At 42.6% G+C, this 17,117-nt stretch overlaps 1 protein-coding gene across 2 annotated transcripts in view; it reads left to right on the forward strand.

Moving 5' to 3' along the window:
• Positions 1-17,117, forward strand: part of CPNE4 (copine 4) — a 299,743-nt gene that overhangs the window by 180,993 nt on the left and 101,633 nt on the right. For both annotated transcript variants that reach the window (XR_011855880.1, XM_072153478.1), the window contains exons 4-6: positions 12,204-12,275; positions 14,269-14,343; positions 17,014-17,097. Coding sequence is in view for 1 of the 2 variants with exons in the window: in XM_072153478.1 (XP_072009579.1) it covers positions 12,204-12,275; positions 14,269-14,343; positions 17,014-17,097 (231 nt within the window). In the remaining variant the exon portion in view is untranslated. The remainder of the gene's footprint in view (positions 1-12,203; positions 12,276-14,268; positions 14,344-17,013; positions 17,098-17,117) is intronic.

Consider the following 17,117-nt stretch of genomic DNA (forward strand, 5'->3'; position numbering starts at 1 on the left):
TGAGCAAGAAGCGCTCAAATAATATCGGTACATGATAAAAGTTTGCCAGTATATTTTGTGGATTACACAGCAGGGTGGCAACAAAGTTAACATGGAAGCCATGAAAACAACCCAAAATTCTGCCTGACACAGCTCGTTTGATAAGGGGACCATGTATGGAGGCAGTGAACTAGTAGTAGATTAAAGGTGCTGCAGTTAAAACTATGTTAGTTGGATCTTGGCATGGAGCTGGCGCTCCGCTGCCAGGCGAGCTTTCGCCAATCCAAGCCCCTGTCTCTAGGCTACTCCCAAAACAGCACTTCTAAGAACCTTTTGTATAAGATCAAGTGTAGTAGCGTTCTTATAAGTTTGGGATATGGCGGGTGAGGGGAATGTAAACAGATGCACAAGAAGCGCATGATGCGCATGGAGCTGGCGCTCCGCTGCCAGGTGAGCTTTCGCCAATCCAAGCCCCTGTCTCTAGGCTACTCCCCAAACAGCACTTCTAAGAACCTTTTGTATAAGATCAAGTGTAGTAGCGTTCTTATAAGTTTAGGATATGCCGGGTGAGGGGTGTGTAAACAGATGCGCAAGAAGCGCTGAAATAATATTGGTAAATGATAAAAGTTTGCCAGTATATTTTGTGGATAACACAGCAGGGTGGCGACAAAGTTAACAACTTTGATGTGGAATCCATGAAAACAACCCAAATTTCTGCCTGACACACCTCGTTTGGAGGTAGCAATGGAGACAACGTGTGGAGGCTGCTATGGAGACAATTTAATTTGGATAGTGCCTGTATGTGGCAGTCCAAAAAAGTTTTCAAACCAGAGGAGCAGGTAGGTGGCCCTCCAGAAAAATGAAATAGATTGAGTGCCTGTATGTGGCAGTCCAAAAAAGTTTTCAAACCAGAGGAGCGGGTAGGTGGCCCTCCAGAAAAATTGAATAGATTGAGTGCCTGTATGTGGCAGTCCAAAAAACTTTTCAAACCAGAGGAGCAGGTAGGTGGCCCTCCAGTAAAATGGAATAGATTGAGTGCCTGTATGTGGCAGTCCAAAAAAGTTTTCATAGCAGAGGAGCAGGTAGGTGGCCCTCCAGTAAAATGGAATAGATTGAGTGCCTGTATGTGGCAGTCCAAAAAAGTTTTCAAACCAGAGGAGCGGGTAGGTGGCCCTCCAGAAAAATTGAATAGATTGAGTGCCTGTATGTGGCACTCCCAAAAATTTTTTAAAACAGAGGACCGGGTAGGTGGCCCTCCAGAAAAATTAAATGCATAAAGTACTATAGCTAGAGCCAGTGGGCCCTGTCAAAAAATAGCCAGTTTCCTCTGCTTTACTGTACAAAGAGGAGGAGAAGGAGGAAAATGAGGAGGAGGAGGAGTGGATAAATTATTCAGGTTGAGCTTCCTTCACCTGGTGGAGATTGGAAATTATGAGAAATCCATGCTTTATTCATCTTAATAAGCGTCAGCCTGTCAGCGCTGTCAGTCGACAGGCGTGTACGCTTATCGGTGATGATGCCACCAGCTGCACTGAAAACCCGCTCGGACAACACGCTAGCGGCAGGGCAGGCAAGAACCTCCAAGGCGTACAGCGCCAGTTCGTGCCACATGTCCAGCTTTGAAACCCAGTAGTTGTAGGGAGCTGTGTGATCATTTAGGACGATGGTATGGTCAGCTACGTACTCCCTCACCATCTTTCTGTAAAGATCAGCCCTACTCTGCCGAGACTGGGGACAGGTGACAGTGTCTTGCTGGGGTGACATAAAGCTGGCAAAAGCCTTGTAAAGCGTACCCTTGCCAGTGCTGGACAAGCTGCCTGCTCGCCTACTCTCCCTCGCTACTTGTCCCGCAGAACTACGCACTCTGCCGCTAGCGCTGTCAGAAGGGAAATACTGTTTAAGCTTGTGAACCAGGGCCTGCTGGTATTCATGCATTCTCACACTCCTTTCCTCTCCAGGGATGAGAGTGGAAAGATTTTGCTTGTACCGTGGGTCCAGGAGAGTGAACACCCAGTAATCAGTGCTGGAATAAATTCTTTGAACGCGAGGGTCACGGGATAGGCAGCCTAGCATGAAATCTGCCATATGCGCCAGAGTACCAACGCGTAAGAATTCACTCCCCTCATTGGCCTGACTGTCCATTTCCTCCTCCTCCAACTCCTCCAACTCCTCTTCTTCTGCCCATACACGCTGAACAGTGAAGGACTCAACAATGGTCCCCTCTTGTGTCTCGCCAACATTCTCCTCCTCTTCCTCCTCATCCTCCTCCACCTCCACCTCCTCCGATATGCGCTGAGAAACAGACCTAAGGGTGCTTTGGCTATCAACAAGGGAATCTTCTTCCCCCGTCTCTTGTGACGAGCGCAAAGCTTCCGACTTCATGCTGATCAGAGAGTTTTTCAACAGGCCAAGCAGCGGGATGGTGAGGCTGATGATGGCGGCATCGCCACTGACCATCTGTGTTGACTCCTCAAAGTTACTCAGCACCTGACAGATATCAGACATCCACGTCCACTCCTCATTGTAGACTTGAGGAAGCTGACTGACCTGACTACCAGTTCTGGTGGAAGTTGACATCTGGCAGTCTACAATCGCTCGGCGCTGCTGGTAAACTCTGGATAACATGGTCAGTGTTGAATTCCACCTCGTGGGCACGTCGCACAACAGTCGGTGAGCGGGCAGTTGGAGGCGGCGCTGCGCTGCCCTGAGAGTGGCAGCATCTGTGCTGGACTTCCTGAAATGCGCACAGATGCGGCGCACCTTCGTGAGCAAATCAGACAGATTGGGGTATGTCTTGAGGAAACGCTGAACTATCAGATTTAACACATGGGCCAGGCATGGCACATGTGTCAGTCTGCCGAGTTGCAGAGCCGCCACCAGGTTACGGGCGTTGTCACACACAACCATGCCTGGCTTCAGGTTCAGCGGTGCCAGCCACAGATCAGTCTGCGCCGTGATGCCCTGTAATAGCTCTTGGGCGGTGTGCCTTTTATCGCCTAGGCTCAGCAGTTTGAGCACCGCCTGCTGTCGCTTAGCGACGGCACTGCTGCTGTGCCTAGAGCTACCGACTGATGGCGCCATGCCCACGGATGGTAATTCGGAGGAGGAGGAGGTGGAGGAGGGGTGGGAGGAGGAGGAGGCATAGTAGGCCTGAAACACCTGGACCGAGGTAGGCCCCGCAATCCTCGGCGTCGGCAGTATATGACCAGCCGCAGGGTCAGACTCGGTCTCAGCCTCCACCAAGTTAACCCAATGTGCCGTCAGCGATATATAGTGGCCCTGCCCGGCAGCACTCGTCCACGTGTCCGTGGTCAGGTGGACCTTGTCAGAAACGGCGTTGGTCAGGGCACGGATGATGTTGTCTGACACGTGCTGGTGCAGGGCTGGGACGGCACATCGGGAAAAGTAGTGGCGGCTGGGGACCGAATACCGAGGGGCGGCCGCCGCCATGAGGTTGCGAAAGGCCTCGGTCTCTACTAGCCTATAGGGCAGCATCTCCAGGCTAAGCAATCTGGAGATGTGGACATTAAGGGCTTGGGCGTGCGGGTGGGTTGCACTATATTTGCGTTTCCGCTCCAGCGTCTGGGGTATGGAGAGCTGAACGCTGGTGGATGCTGTGGAGGATCGTGGAGGCGACGATGGGGTTTTTGTGGCAGGGTCCTGGGCAGGGGGCTGACTATCAGCTGACACAGGGGAAGGAGCAGTGGTGTGCACGGCCGGAGGTAAACGGGCTTGTTGCCACTGAATGGGGTGTTTAGCATTCATATGCCTGCGCATACTGGTGGTAGTTAAGCTAGTAGTGGTGGAACCCCTGCTGAGCCTGGTTTGGCAAATGTTGCACACCACAGTCCGTCGGTCATCCGGTGTTTCCTTAAAGAACCTCCAGACTTCTGAAAATCTAGCCCTCGCCGCAAGAGCCCTCGCCACGGGAGCTTCACTAGTTGACACATTTGGCGCTGATGCACCAGCTCTGGCCCTGCCTCTCCGTCTGGCCCCACCACTGCCTCTTCCAACCTGTTCTGGTCGAGGACTCTCCTCTGTCTCAGAAGCACTGTGTTCACCCGGCCTATCAACCCAGCTTGGGTCTGTCACCTCATCATCCTCCGATCCCTCAGTCTGCTCCCCCCTCGGACTTCCTGCCCTGACAACAACTTCCCCACTGTCTGACAACCGTGTCTCCTCATCGTCGGACACCTCTTTTGACACTTCTTCCACCACGTCAAGAAGGTCATCATCACCCACAGACTGCGACTGGTGGAAAACCTGGGCATCGGAAAATTGCTCAGCAGCAACCGGACAAGTGGTTTGTGAGTGTGGGAAGGGTCCAGAAAACAGTTCCTCAGAGTATGCCGGTTCAAATGGCAAATTTTCCTGGGAGGGGGCAGACTGGGGGGGAGGAGGCTGAGGTGCAGGAGCTGGAGGAGTGCCGATTTCGGTGACATGGGTGGACTGCGTGGAAGACTGACTGGTGGACAAATTGCTCGAAGCATTGTCGGCAATCCACGACATCACCTGTTCGCACTGTTCTGGCCTCAACAGTGCTCTACCACGAGTCCCAGTAACTTCAGACATGAACCTAGGGAGTGTAGCTCTGCGGCGTTCCCCTGCTCCCTCATAAGCAGGTGGTGTCTCACCCCGCCCAGGACCACGGCCTCTGACCCCTGCAGTAGTTGGACGCCCACGTCCCCGCCCTCGTCCTCTACCCCTAGCCCTCGGGTTAAACATTTTGAAAATGAGAGTTATAACTTTAATTTTTTTTTAACTTTTTTTTTGTGTTTTTTGTTTTTTTTTGTGTTTTTTAGTTTTTAAAACCAAACGATGCTATCCTATTGCTATGGCTATTTTCTAGCCAAGTATGAAAGCACACTGCTATGCCAGATGAGATGACGCTGAGTTATTAAAAAAATAAACGTAAAATAAAAAAGGAAATGGCAGACTGTGCCTAATTGAAATCCAACCCCTAATAAATTTTCCCACTTCGGTCTTTACGATGGATATGTGCGTCACTAAGCGCAAAACACAGCGGTCGCAAGTCTCACTACAAATTGCTCACAATTTGCTAGTAGATGCACTGCAGCAAGTACAGCCACCAGCAGATCAACCAGAAATCAAATATATATAACGCTACTGTAGGCGTAAGTAAGCCGTTTGGATTCTCCTATGGCTATTTTCTAGCCAAGTATGAAAGCACACTACTATGCCAGATGAGATGACACTGAGTTATTAAACAAAATAAACGTAAAATAAAAAAGGAAATGGCAGACTGTGCCTAATTGAAATCCAACCCCTAATAAATTTTCCCACTTCGGTCTTTGCGATGGATATGTGCGTCACTAAGCGCAAAACACAGCGGTCGCAAGTCTCACTACAAATTGCTCACAATTTGCTAGTAGATGCACTGCAGCAAGTTCAGCCACCAGCAGATCAACCAGAAATCAAATATATATAACGCTACTGTAGGCGTAAGTAAGCCGTTTGGATTCTCCTATGGCTATTTTCTAGCCAAGTATGAAAGCACACTACTATGCAAGATGAGATGACACTGAGTTATTAAAAAAATAAACGTAAAATAAAAAGTAAATGGCAGACTGTGCCTAATTGAAATTAAACCCCTAATAAATTTTCCCACTTTGGTGTTTGAGGTGGATATGTGTGTCACTAAGAGCTAAACACAACGGTAGCAAGTCCCCCTGCAAATTCCTCACAATATGGTACTAGCTGCAAATAAAAAAAAAAAAGTATAACGTTATTGTAGCCCTAAGAAGGGCTGTTGGGTTCTTGGAGAATCACTCCTGCCTAACAGTAAGCTAATAGAACACCCTAACGCTTTCCCTGACCAGCAGCAGCTCTCTCCCTAGCGGCATCCAGACACAGAATGATCCGAGCAGCGCGGGCAGCGGCTAGTCTATCCCAGGGTCACCTGATCTGGCCAGCCAACCACTGCTATCGACGTGTAAGTGTACCACGTCATGCTGGGTGGAGTGCAGAGTCTCCTGGCTTGTGATTGGCTCTGTTTCTGGCCGCCAAAAAGCAAAACGGCGGGAGCTGCCATTTTCTCGAGCGGGCGAAGTATTCGTCCGAGCAACGAGCAGTTTCGAGTACCCTAATGCTCGACCGAGCATCAAGCTCGGACGAGCATGTTCGCTCATCTCTAATCATTTTCAATTAATACCCTATAAAAAATGCTCTAAAAAGGGATTTAAAAAATGTTATGCACTCTAAAATAAGACCACTAAAAAGAACAATCCTTCTCGCAAAAAAAATAAACCATTAAACAGATTTGTGAGGCGAAAAATAAAAAAGTTATGCATATGAAAGACGGTGATGCTAAAATTAACAACATTTTTGCCAATTTACTTTCTATTCAGTAAAAATGGGAAAAAATTAAAAATCTATATAAATGAGGTCTTTTTGTAATCGTGGCGACACATAGAATAAAAATAATATACTATTTTTATGGTATGGTAAACGGCCAAAAACAACCCCATAAAAATCTTCCTGAAAAGTGATGATTTTCATTTCCTCCACCAACAAAGAGTTAATAAAATCTCACCAATTAGCCTATAGATTCCCCCAAATTACGTACCAGAAAACTGCATCTCATGTGGCTTAAGAAATAAGCCGCTATAGGTCCACATTAAAAAAAAGAAAAAAATGATAGCTTGTACAATGTGATATAGCAAATCTGATCTGGATGGCGCCTCCTTCCCTTCTATGCCCGGCCGTGCGCCCATACAGCAGGTTACCAGAACATATAGAGTATCCATGTACTCGGGAGAGATTGGGTAACAAACTTTGTGGAGCCTTCATTCATTTAATCCATTGTAAATGTTTAATTTTCCACCCAAAATGGGTGTATTGTGAAAAAATACTACAATTTGCAGACTGCACCTCCATTTTGTTTTAACCCCTATAAAACACGTAAAGCATTAACAAACTTCTCAAAAGTGGTTTTTCATACGTTGAGGGGTGTATTTTCCATAATGGGGTAATTTACGAGTCTCACTATTATTTAGGCCTCTCAGTGTCAATTAGAAGTTGAGCAGGTCCATCTAAATACAGGTTTTGGTGATTTTACAAAAAATGTGAAAAATGATACCTAAATTCTGAGCCTCATAACATTCTAGTAAAATATGTGGAATCTTAAAAAACCATGCCAACATAAAGCAGACATTTGGGAAATGTAAGTTATGAATTTATTTGGGAGCTATGACTATCTGCATCAAAAGTAGAGAATTTAGAACGTTGAAAATAAAGAATTTTTCCAAATTTTTGCCAAATTTTGTTTTTTTTCATAACTAAACGCAAAAGATTTCATCCAAATTTTTAAACTAATTTGAAGTACAATGTGTCACGAGAAAACATTCTCAAAATCCCCTGGATATCTCATAGCGTTCCAAAGCTATAACCACTTATAGTGACACAGGTCAGATTTGAAGAATGGGGCCGCGTCCTTAAGGCCAAAAGAGGCTGAGTCCCGTAGGGGTTAATAATAAATATATACATACACATACATGCCAGGAGGTAAGAAAAACAATTATTCTATTATCCTGCCAATTGGATCTTCATCTGCTTATTAGTTCTGGAGCATCTGTTTACCTAAATAATGAGATATTTCCATGATCATTACCCCACATGCATGATGTTTGGTGAACATTTCTGACTGTTTTTTGTCCATGTCTACAATGGAGAGATATGAAGGAAGCTCTCAGCTCACTAATTCAGGAGGGCGTCTTTTATGTAGACATGCTTTTTCGTTTCTTATGAGCCAAAATGAATCTCTTTCTGTCTACCTTTTGCAAAATTAGATCTGCATTTAATTCAATTTTAGTCATTTATAAAGAGGTAGTTGTTGATGTATTATTATTTGTATTAACTTCAAGATACATAACATCTTCCAGGACTTTATTATTGGGTGTTAAGTAAATGGACTAATAGTCATCTGTTCACTTCTTGGCCACTTTATAGGTGTAAACTGATTGATGCTTCCCACAATATATTACCATGGTAATATTCTAGTTACAAAATGTTAATCTTCTAGTTAAAATGATAATTTTACAAAAAATTTCTAGTAGGTACAGAGCTTAGGGCTCTTAGGTCTTTCTGCTATTCTTGGTGGGCACATGTCTCCCAAAAAGAACAGGAGACATTTTTGTAAAATAACTTTTATTAGGACTATAGATAAAATATGCTTACTCAGGCATACTCCCTCCCATCAACCACTAGTGGTGGCATGGCTGTAGAGGTAGAATTTGCAAATTTGGGCCGTAAGCTAATGATGCCCATGAGATTTGACACAACACTATGATCTCCTTTTAAGTCACCTAATTCAAGCATTGTACAGTAAATGCCTCAGCCTTACATTTTATAACATATGAGATGGGCACTAACTCCAATAATGTTGGAGATAAATTCAATATTTATTAAGTCAACAAAATCACCAAACTATTTGTCAACATGAAGTGTATCCTGAAACTTTAATGGTATCTGGTTTTAATTTCAGATGAGGGTTTCCAAACGCCTCTGTAAGTGTTGTACAGTGAATTCCAAATTGGTGATGGATTAGTTAATCCAGTACTGGGATCAGAGCTATATTATAAGACACACACAGAATCGAGTATCTTGTAAAAACAACTCATACTTTATTAGTCACATTCCACTATTTTATATGTGTTCTTGCTCTTTAACATTTGCGTAAACAGGGCGGGGGCTATACATTCTTATCTTTGTAGCACGTAGAGGATGTTCTTGGCTTGTAGCAGTTAGCTTCCTTATCAGAAACTTATAGTGCTCATTCTGTGCTGACTTTCCGGGAACCAGCTATCTCTGGGTAGACAGCAAAAGTTACACAAAATGGCTTAATTGGGGAAAAAATGGGTGCTGAGCACTAGCTGAGCACTAGCTCATCACTAACGCTGGGTACTAAGACAACATCATGTATAACAATATTACAAAATATGAGGATATAAAAATATTAGGGCACATTTACTTACCCGGTCCTGTCGTGGTCCACCAGGTGCATTGTCCGACAGGGATGAAGTCTGGCACGATTCAGGACAGGCTTTAGAACTTTTGCCTACCATCTTAATTTTTAACTGTACTTGATTCTACTGTATGTAAGATTTATATTTCCATATCCTTATATCGTCTAATATTGGGTCTGAGTACCCAGATACCATTAAAGTTTTAGATTACGCTTCATATAGTTTGTCAAATATTAAAATAATCTCCAACATTATAGGAGTAAGTGCTTGGTTTATATGTTATAAATGGTTTCCTTTTGTTAGTCCGCTTGACACATGGACAATTACCTTCTTTAACCAAATAGCTCAAATTCTAGAACAATATCTAACATTAACCTTACTCTTTGCACTAAGATTGATGATGGTAGCAGCCAGACATGCCCCCTCCTCTTCTTAGAAGAATATTATACTGTAAATGTCAGAAGCAGCAGTAGGTCAGTATGCAGTCAAGTGAGACTGTATAAAATTATGCAGCTGCAAGGCGTATAGTATTCTCTTTCCATTGGTCTCACAAATGGAGCATGGTTTTAAAAGAAAATTATATTATGCACATCCAACAGCATTTTGGCAGTAGTCTGGTGTGAACTAAGCCAACTAGTAGGAGTTGTAAAGTTAGACTAAACAGTTTTATACTACACCAGATTTATCATTCTGCATCAGACATTGGGGCTTATTTACTAAGGGTCCCGCGGCCTCATTTCTGTCAGGTTTTCCGACATTTTTGGGGATCATGCCGCTGGGACAGGGATTTAGGAGGGGATTTTGTCGCATGTGGCACCGGCTTTCATGAGACAGAAAAAGGGGGGCAAGCCGTTGGATGATCCGACTGATTTGGACAGAGCGCGGGTTTTAACTTTAAAATTGTGTTGCAAGCCATGGACTTACATGCACCAGGAAGAAAAAGGTGAACTCTGGCGGCCCTTAGTGGGGAAGCCACACATAGAGTGAGCGTCCGACACTCCGGATCAGGGAACGAGCAGGATCGGGTAAGTAAATGTGCCCCATTATGAGAAATCTTCCCCAATCTCTATCACTTCAGTTCTAGGGCAGTAACTAGGGCAGTAAAATCTGGTTTCATGCCTGACCAGTCCAAGAGAGACACCATTAGCCTGGGATCTTCCAGTCTTGTTTGTTCCCTCCATTGTTCCCTAAGATCTTAACAATAACCTTGGCTGTTGTTCTGTATCAGTGGGTCATAATGTGTGGCTAAAGTTAAAGATTGTCTGCAGCTGGTAGGCAGAACAAGGCCGGGAAAGATGTGAGAACATTTGCGTGAGAATTGGGGGTTTTCACTTATCCAAGCTAGATGACATTGGAACCAGAGGGGTGTAGCTGAGCAGGAATTGCTTGGTATTACAGCCTGGTAAGTAACAAAGCAGAATTTTTGTCACCATTATAGCACAGATTCACCAGCAGGATGGCATAGTTGAGTCTACAGTAGCAAAACGAGCCTACAACCATGGGCATAACCATGGGCATAATGGGAATGGGACCTCCACTACAACATGACACTTTCAGCAGCACATTTCAAAAGGCTTAGATAATAATAGAAAAGTTATAACAAATGTCACAAAAGCTCAACTCTCCCTTCAAAATAAGGAAAATCTATAAAAATGGGCTTCAGATAAAATAAAGAAAGGAACAGTACTTTCAATTGAAGATCACATACACCACCCTACCCTGTTCTGAAATGGAAGACTCTTAGTGCTTCAAGGCTTGGCAGTTACTCCCAGTCATAGTATATGCTGTCAGCATTGATCCATTTAACAAAATCTTGCTTTCAGATGGAAAAAAATAGCCATAAATCCTATGAAAAGGGAGACAAGCCAATTATGCAGATCGCCAAGGATTAAGGAGATAGGTATTTTTTATCAAAATACTCACAATCATCGATTAAAATGTGCTATAAAGTTTAGAAAGTTCCAAAACGCCAGAGTACCTTGACCAACCTCAGGTTTCGCCTCTTGAGGCTTCTTACGGGGCATGGTGGAGTGGTGTATGTGATCTTCAATTAAAAGTACTGTTCCTTTCTTGATTTTATCTGACACCAGGAAATATATTCGTTTGTGACTTTAGATAATAATAGACATGGCCTTAGTGCCACATCAGCTTATTTCTAGCACTTGCGATTATTTGCCCCAATCCGAAACCTTCACGTGAATGGAGGGCGCAGCTGGCTGGGAGTGGGGCGGTGCATTACTGTCCCCACGCCAGCGCACTTGCTGCTGCCGGTGAATTTTTACATGTCAAAGATAGCCGGCTGCGTTTATTTCTACGCCAGCACCCTGCCCTGCGGAAGCCTTTTGATATATCGCGCTGTGAAAATGCAGCGGCAGGGCTATCATAGGCGTATGATAAATTTCTCCCATTGACTTAATGTTTATTCATTGTAGTCTGAAACATTCTATTATTTGTACGATGGTCTGTTCCACAGTACAAGGACTATCTCTACCCCCTACATACTGTTCCACTACATGTAAAAGGAAGGTTCTACTTTCTTTTCTTTATACGCTATGGGGTTGACTTTAGTAGAGCTATAATATCCTAGTAAATAAATTATTTAATGAAAAAGTTATTTGACATCTATGTATTTGTCAAGTATCTGACTTTAAAGGAAATCTACCACTAACTATAAGTAAAATTACACTAAACGTACTCACCTACAGACCTCTTCATCTTGATCCCGGTGGTGTTCTTCAAGCTTGGGGATCTCCTGAAAAAAAGCAGCCCTCTTGAGAGGCGCACATAATTAGCAGCCCAGAGTGATGGCACATTGCATCCCCGTGCTCCAGGTTGCTTTTTACAAGTATTTTCTTCATGTGATCCCAGCGTGTCAAGATTAAAAAAGACCATTAGAATCAAGATGAAGAAGGAGATAGATGAGTATGTCCCGTGTCATTTTACATATGGTTACTAGTAGATTACCATTAACATGAATCATATCTTTTTCCTAACTGATAAATGACTTTATACTTTATACCACACAAGGAAACAGCATCCTTCTGGATTAAAATATTTGATGTTCTTCTCCCATTAGTTCTTTATATAATTGCTAATATTCATTTCAAATAATAAGCTGATGTTTTTTTAAAAAAAAGTATTTTCTCTGTTGTGACAAGTGCCTTGAAGAGCTATTAAGATGAATAGATATATCTATTTTACATGAGTAATATGTTCTGTTTTTCTTCTTTCTCTCTGTAGATTGTGTCACAAAGGAAACTGTCAAAATCATTGCTGAAGCATGGAAACACAGCGGGGAAATCATCTATAACGGTATGACGGCTGCAGAAGTTCACACCTCCGCAAAAATAGTGATAATGGAGATGTATAATTAACTGTGCCCTCTATTGAAATCCGAATATGCAGGAGAGAAGGCTCTTATTGGGGGAAGTTAACTTACTGGATACTACATAAAATCTAAACTTTTACAAATATAACTGATATTGTTTTAATCCTTCTCACTCAATAGAACCCATTGGATGCCTACTCTCAAAAGGGGCAGTGATTTTAATGTTTTTTTTTCAAGGATTATGATATTGATGACCTGAACAATCTGTTCATTGAACTAGCAACCCATGATGGCTTTCTCTTATAATTTCTGAATTGCATTATATGCATTCAAAATATATCAAGTCCATTACTTATAGAGGCTCAAACACAGTACTTCTGAAATGATTGTTAAAGGGATTGTCCAATCACAACAAGCAATTCTGTTTCCATAGGATAGGCGACAATTTGCTGATTGGTCGGATTCCCATGGATCACAAGAATGGGTTTCTGTACCTTATATGAATAGAGCAGTAGGCCAGACACATGTGTTGCCACTCCATTCCATCTCTGTCAGCATCATAGAGATGAGTAGAGCAGCAGCAGCGCGTTTGTGTTACTGGCCACTCTGTTCAATTGGGGTACAAAGAACCCATGTTCTTGTGCTCCGTGGCGGTCCCCACAGTGATCAGCAAGTTATCCCCTATCCACAGGAAAACTTGAATATTCACTTTACCAATGGACAACCCCTCTAAAGGTAAAGGACTCTGAAGGTATTATACATATTGAAAACATAGTACTGTATCATAGTGAAAAAGGTTAGAAAAAGAAAGTTGCCCAAATAAAGGAAGAATTCTTTCCCAAACCCTGATATGGCAGAATAACTCCCTGGATCAACAGAAACTACTAAGAATCAGTTTTATTCCCATATTATGTGATATTATTGCTCTCCAGAAAGGCATCCAGGCCCCTCTTGAACATGTACATAGAGTCCGCCATAACAACCTCCTGCGGCAGAGAGTTCCACAGTCTCACTGCTCTTACAGTAAAGAACCTTTGTCTATGTTGATGGTAAAATCGCCTCTCCTCTAGGCGTAGAGGATGCCCCCTTGTCCTGGTCACAGGCCTAGGTATAAAAAGATCTTTGGAGAGATCCTTGTACTGTCTGTTCAGGTATTTGTACATTGTAATTAGGTCTCCCCTCAGTCGTCTTTCTTCTAAACCGAATAATCCTAAATTTTGTAATCTGTCATTGTATTCTAGTCCCCCCATTCCCCTAATAATCCTGGTTGCTCTCCTCTGCACTCGTTCCAGTTCTACTATGTCCTTTTTATACACTGGTACCAAAACTGCACACAATATTCCATGTGTGGTCTGACCAGTGATTTGTATAAGGGTCCTAATAGGAGGTGGCAGGGTTTCTACTAGCAAAGAATTATATAATAGAACCTGAACCTGAATAGAAGAATGAACATTTACCACCATCTCTTGTAGTAGTAAATGTATGGCAATCTTCCAGGCTATCAGCGGCGCCAATCACTCAGAATAGTTCCTTTTCATAAATGAATATCTTTATTCATAGGCTGAATAATACTCGCTTCGAGCCCAGACCGGGCTCTTCCTCAGTTATATACAGCTGTATATAACTGAGGAAGAGACCGGTCTGGGTTTGAAACACATATTATTCAGCCTATGAATAAAGATATTCATTTATGAAAAGGAACTATTCTGAGTTATTGGCGCGGCTGATAGCCTGGAAGATTGCCATACATTTACTACTCTGTTCTCCGATGAATTCTATTGCTGGAAAAAACCCAGGATGGCTGCCGAGACCACTACAATACCAAAGCTACTATACGAGTTGTACCGCTTGTACAACCAGAAAGGGGGAGCAGATTACCAATCATATATTTTTTTACCAAGCCAGAAACTGCTTTCACACATGTGGCGCTTGTATCGCTTTTCTTTCTTCTCTTTCTAATTCTACCATCTCTTTTAGGTGATTGCAGAAGAATTATCTGGAAATGATGACTACGTTGAACTTTCTTTTAGTGCCCGGAAATTAGATGACAAGGTAAAATGTTGATTGATTTTGTAAAAAATCTTTTGGTCATCATACAGTTAATAGAGTGGTGCTTCCGATTCTCTTCTCTCTGTTGGTCCCAGCACTCTCAGCTGATCAATAAAGTTGCTGGGTGGCATTGAACCCCACTGATTGGATATTGACGACCAATTCTTAGGATAAGTCATGATCTATAGCCCAATAAAAACCTTTAACTTAGCTTAAAATGAAAGCGGAATCCTTTTATAAAATTATTATTATTATTAATATATTTCCAGTAAAATTTAGCTTCAGTTGCTTTTGACTATTCTGTTCAATATAACTGTATTGTACTCACTACTATACTTTTTATGGGCCTTAAAACAGATGTTTGCAATATTATTGGCATGTTGGCATAATGCTGCATGCTGTATGTTTGGGTCAGAATAAGAAGTTTTCCAGACAAAACATTTGAATGATCTATCTATAGCTCGGCACCCTGCATCCCCTCTGATTAGCTGGGTTACAATACCAACAGAGCCGGAACAACACCGCTGTATACAGAACAGTCTGCTCCAACCCTAACCTTAGTGTATAAGAGCAGATCGGCAGGGTGCTATGTACCACGTCCCCACCAATCAACTATTAATGACATATCCCACGGTGTGTTCTTGTGGATGCACAAGTTTAGAAGCTTCGCTTTTGAGATTGCAGCAGGAGCAATGACCTTTGTCTGTTACACCAATACAAACTAACCTCCCCTTTCCTGACCCTTGCTTGTCCCTTGACTACATCTTTGCTAGGCACCGAAGTCTCTTTAATTATTTCGGTCAGTCGAAGTTATACTGGTTTCTTATAGAAAATTTGGCACTCACTTCATGTAATGCATATATATATTTATTTGAGCTAAATATAGCAATCCAAAATAATCATTGGGCCACATCTACCTTCGTTTTGTCTCTCTGCGGTCAATTTTTGAGACATTTGGCAGCTCTTTTTTGCACCTTATGTATGATCCAGTCTTTTTACTTGTGATACATGTTCAATTTTGCCTATCCTGGCAGGTGCAAATTTTGTCTTCTTTTTGAGACTTTTTGTTGCAAATGTCTCAAATCCACATGGACACAAGTCATGTAAGGGGTTATATACAAAAGAGAACACAAGCCATGTGAGAGGGTTATATGCAGGAGTGGACACTACTGTTAATTTGGGATTTAACATGTTGCATTTTTAATGCATTTTGAAACCTATTACAACAGCTAAGGAGAGTTGATTTTCCTAATTACATTACTGTTAACATTTGAATTTACAAAATGCATAGTAAACGCAGTGTTAACACATGGTTATTGTGGCGTTTATATTTCGTTTTGTAAACGCAAATGTTAACATTAATTACAATAACTTAGGAGAGGTGATTTGCCTTTTTTCATTAGTTTCAAAATGCATTAAAAACGCTATTAAACTGCTACGTGTGACCTCACCCTTAGAAGTAACCAATAAAAAAAGCAAAAATTTAAGAATTTAACAAAAGAGGTTACTGTGCAAAATGTTAAACAGTTAAAGCAGGTAAAATAATTCCAATTTACATGTTAAAATCTGCTCCATGAAAAAAAAACCTTCCTTTGCACCTGCCCTGGACCAGAAAAGGCGAAAAAAAGTGAAACCTAAGTGAAATGTCGCACGGAACATCTGGAAAACAATGATACATAAGGCACACTGCACAAAAGGTGCAGACAAGGCGTACTTGAAAAAGAACAAAAAAGTCACAAAAATGACGCAAACACAGCAAAAGTCGCTAAAATTTGACAATTTGCCTAGCTGAAACTATGATACATGTGCCCCATTGTGTATCATTTTGATCCACTAAGGCAGTGATGGCAAACCTTTTCGAGACCGAGTGCCCAAATTACAACAAAAACACACGTATTAATCGCAAAGTGTCAACACAGATATTTAAGCAGTAACTCTCTGTTCTACCACAAATTCAATAGAAGAAGGACCTCCATCAATAAACTGCCCCTGTCCATACCTTCTCACTCTTTCTACAGTCCGAGGATGTGTTGCTTTGAAATAACGCTGAGAGTAACATCTACATTGCCTGTGCCTCCAGGTGAATTCTTTAAGTTGTGTCTGGTGAACTCTGTGCTGGGGCAATGTAGCCTGGGTGCCCACAAAGAGGGCCCTGAGTGCCACCTCTGGCACCCGTGCCATAGGTTCACCACCACTGCACTAAGGGATCCTCCTTAGACACAGACTGTGAAGTTAGACAGAAGTACCATAGAAAAACAGTAATGACTGCTGTAGTAGGGAAGCAGGAGGGAATAGTGGTGAATACCACTGCTGGGAAGAGTCAGGAGCTTTACTGGGACTTCTCCTGAGGTAGCTACCCGGTGGTTTATTTAGTAAAATTAAATGTAAAAGGTATTCAGGGGACCACTTAGACTGAACCTCCAGGAGTAACCAATTAATTTCCTCAAGAACATTGGGTAAGAAATTAGATAGTTACATAATGTAAGACATCTGAGGTGTAGCAGCCATGTTATAGAGTTAAAATAAGTAAAACAAGATACTGTAGAATAGGACTGGCAGAGAAACAAATCTCAATGTTATCCAATCTCCCATTTCAATCAGCTGTGACAGCGGCGATGTAAACAGACAGAATAGATCTGCCAATCCATTTAATTGAATACCATTCCATTTCAGGATTTTTTCAGCAAGTCAGATCCATTCTTGGAAACATTCAGAATGAATGATGACGGCACTCAGCAGCTGGTCCACAGGACTGAGGTAAGAGCCTGATGCGCGGT

Source organism: Engystomops pustulosus, chromosome 5 (assembly GCF_040894005.1).
Source record: "Engystomops pustulosus chromosome 5, aEngPut4.maternal, whole genome shotgun sequence".
NCBI lineage: Eukaryota > Metazoa > Chordata > Amphibia > Anura > Leptodactylidae > Engystomops > Engystomops pustulosus.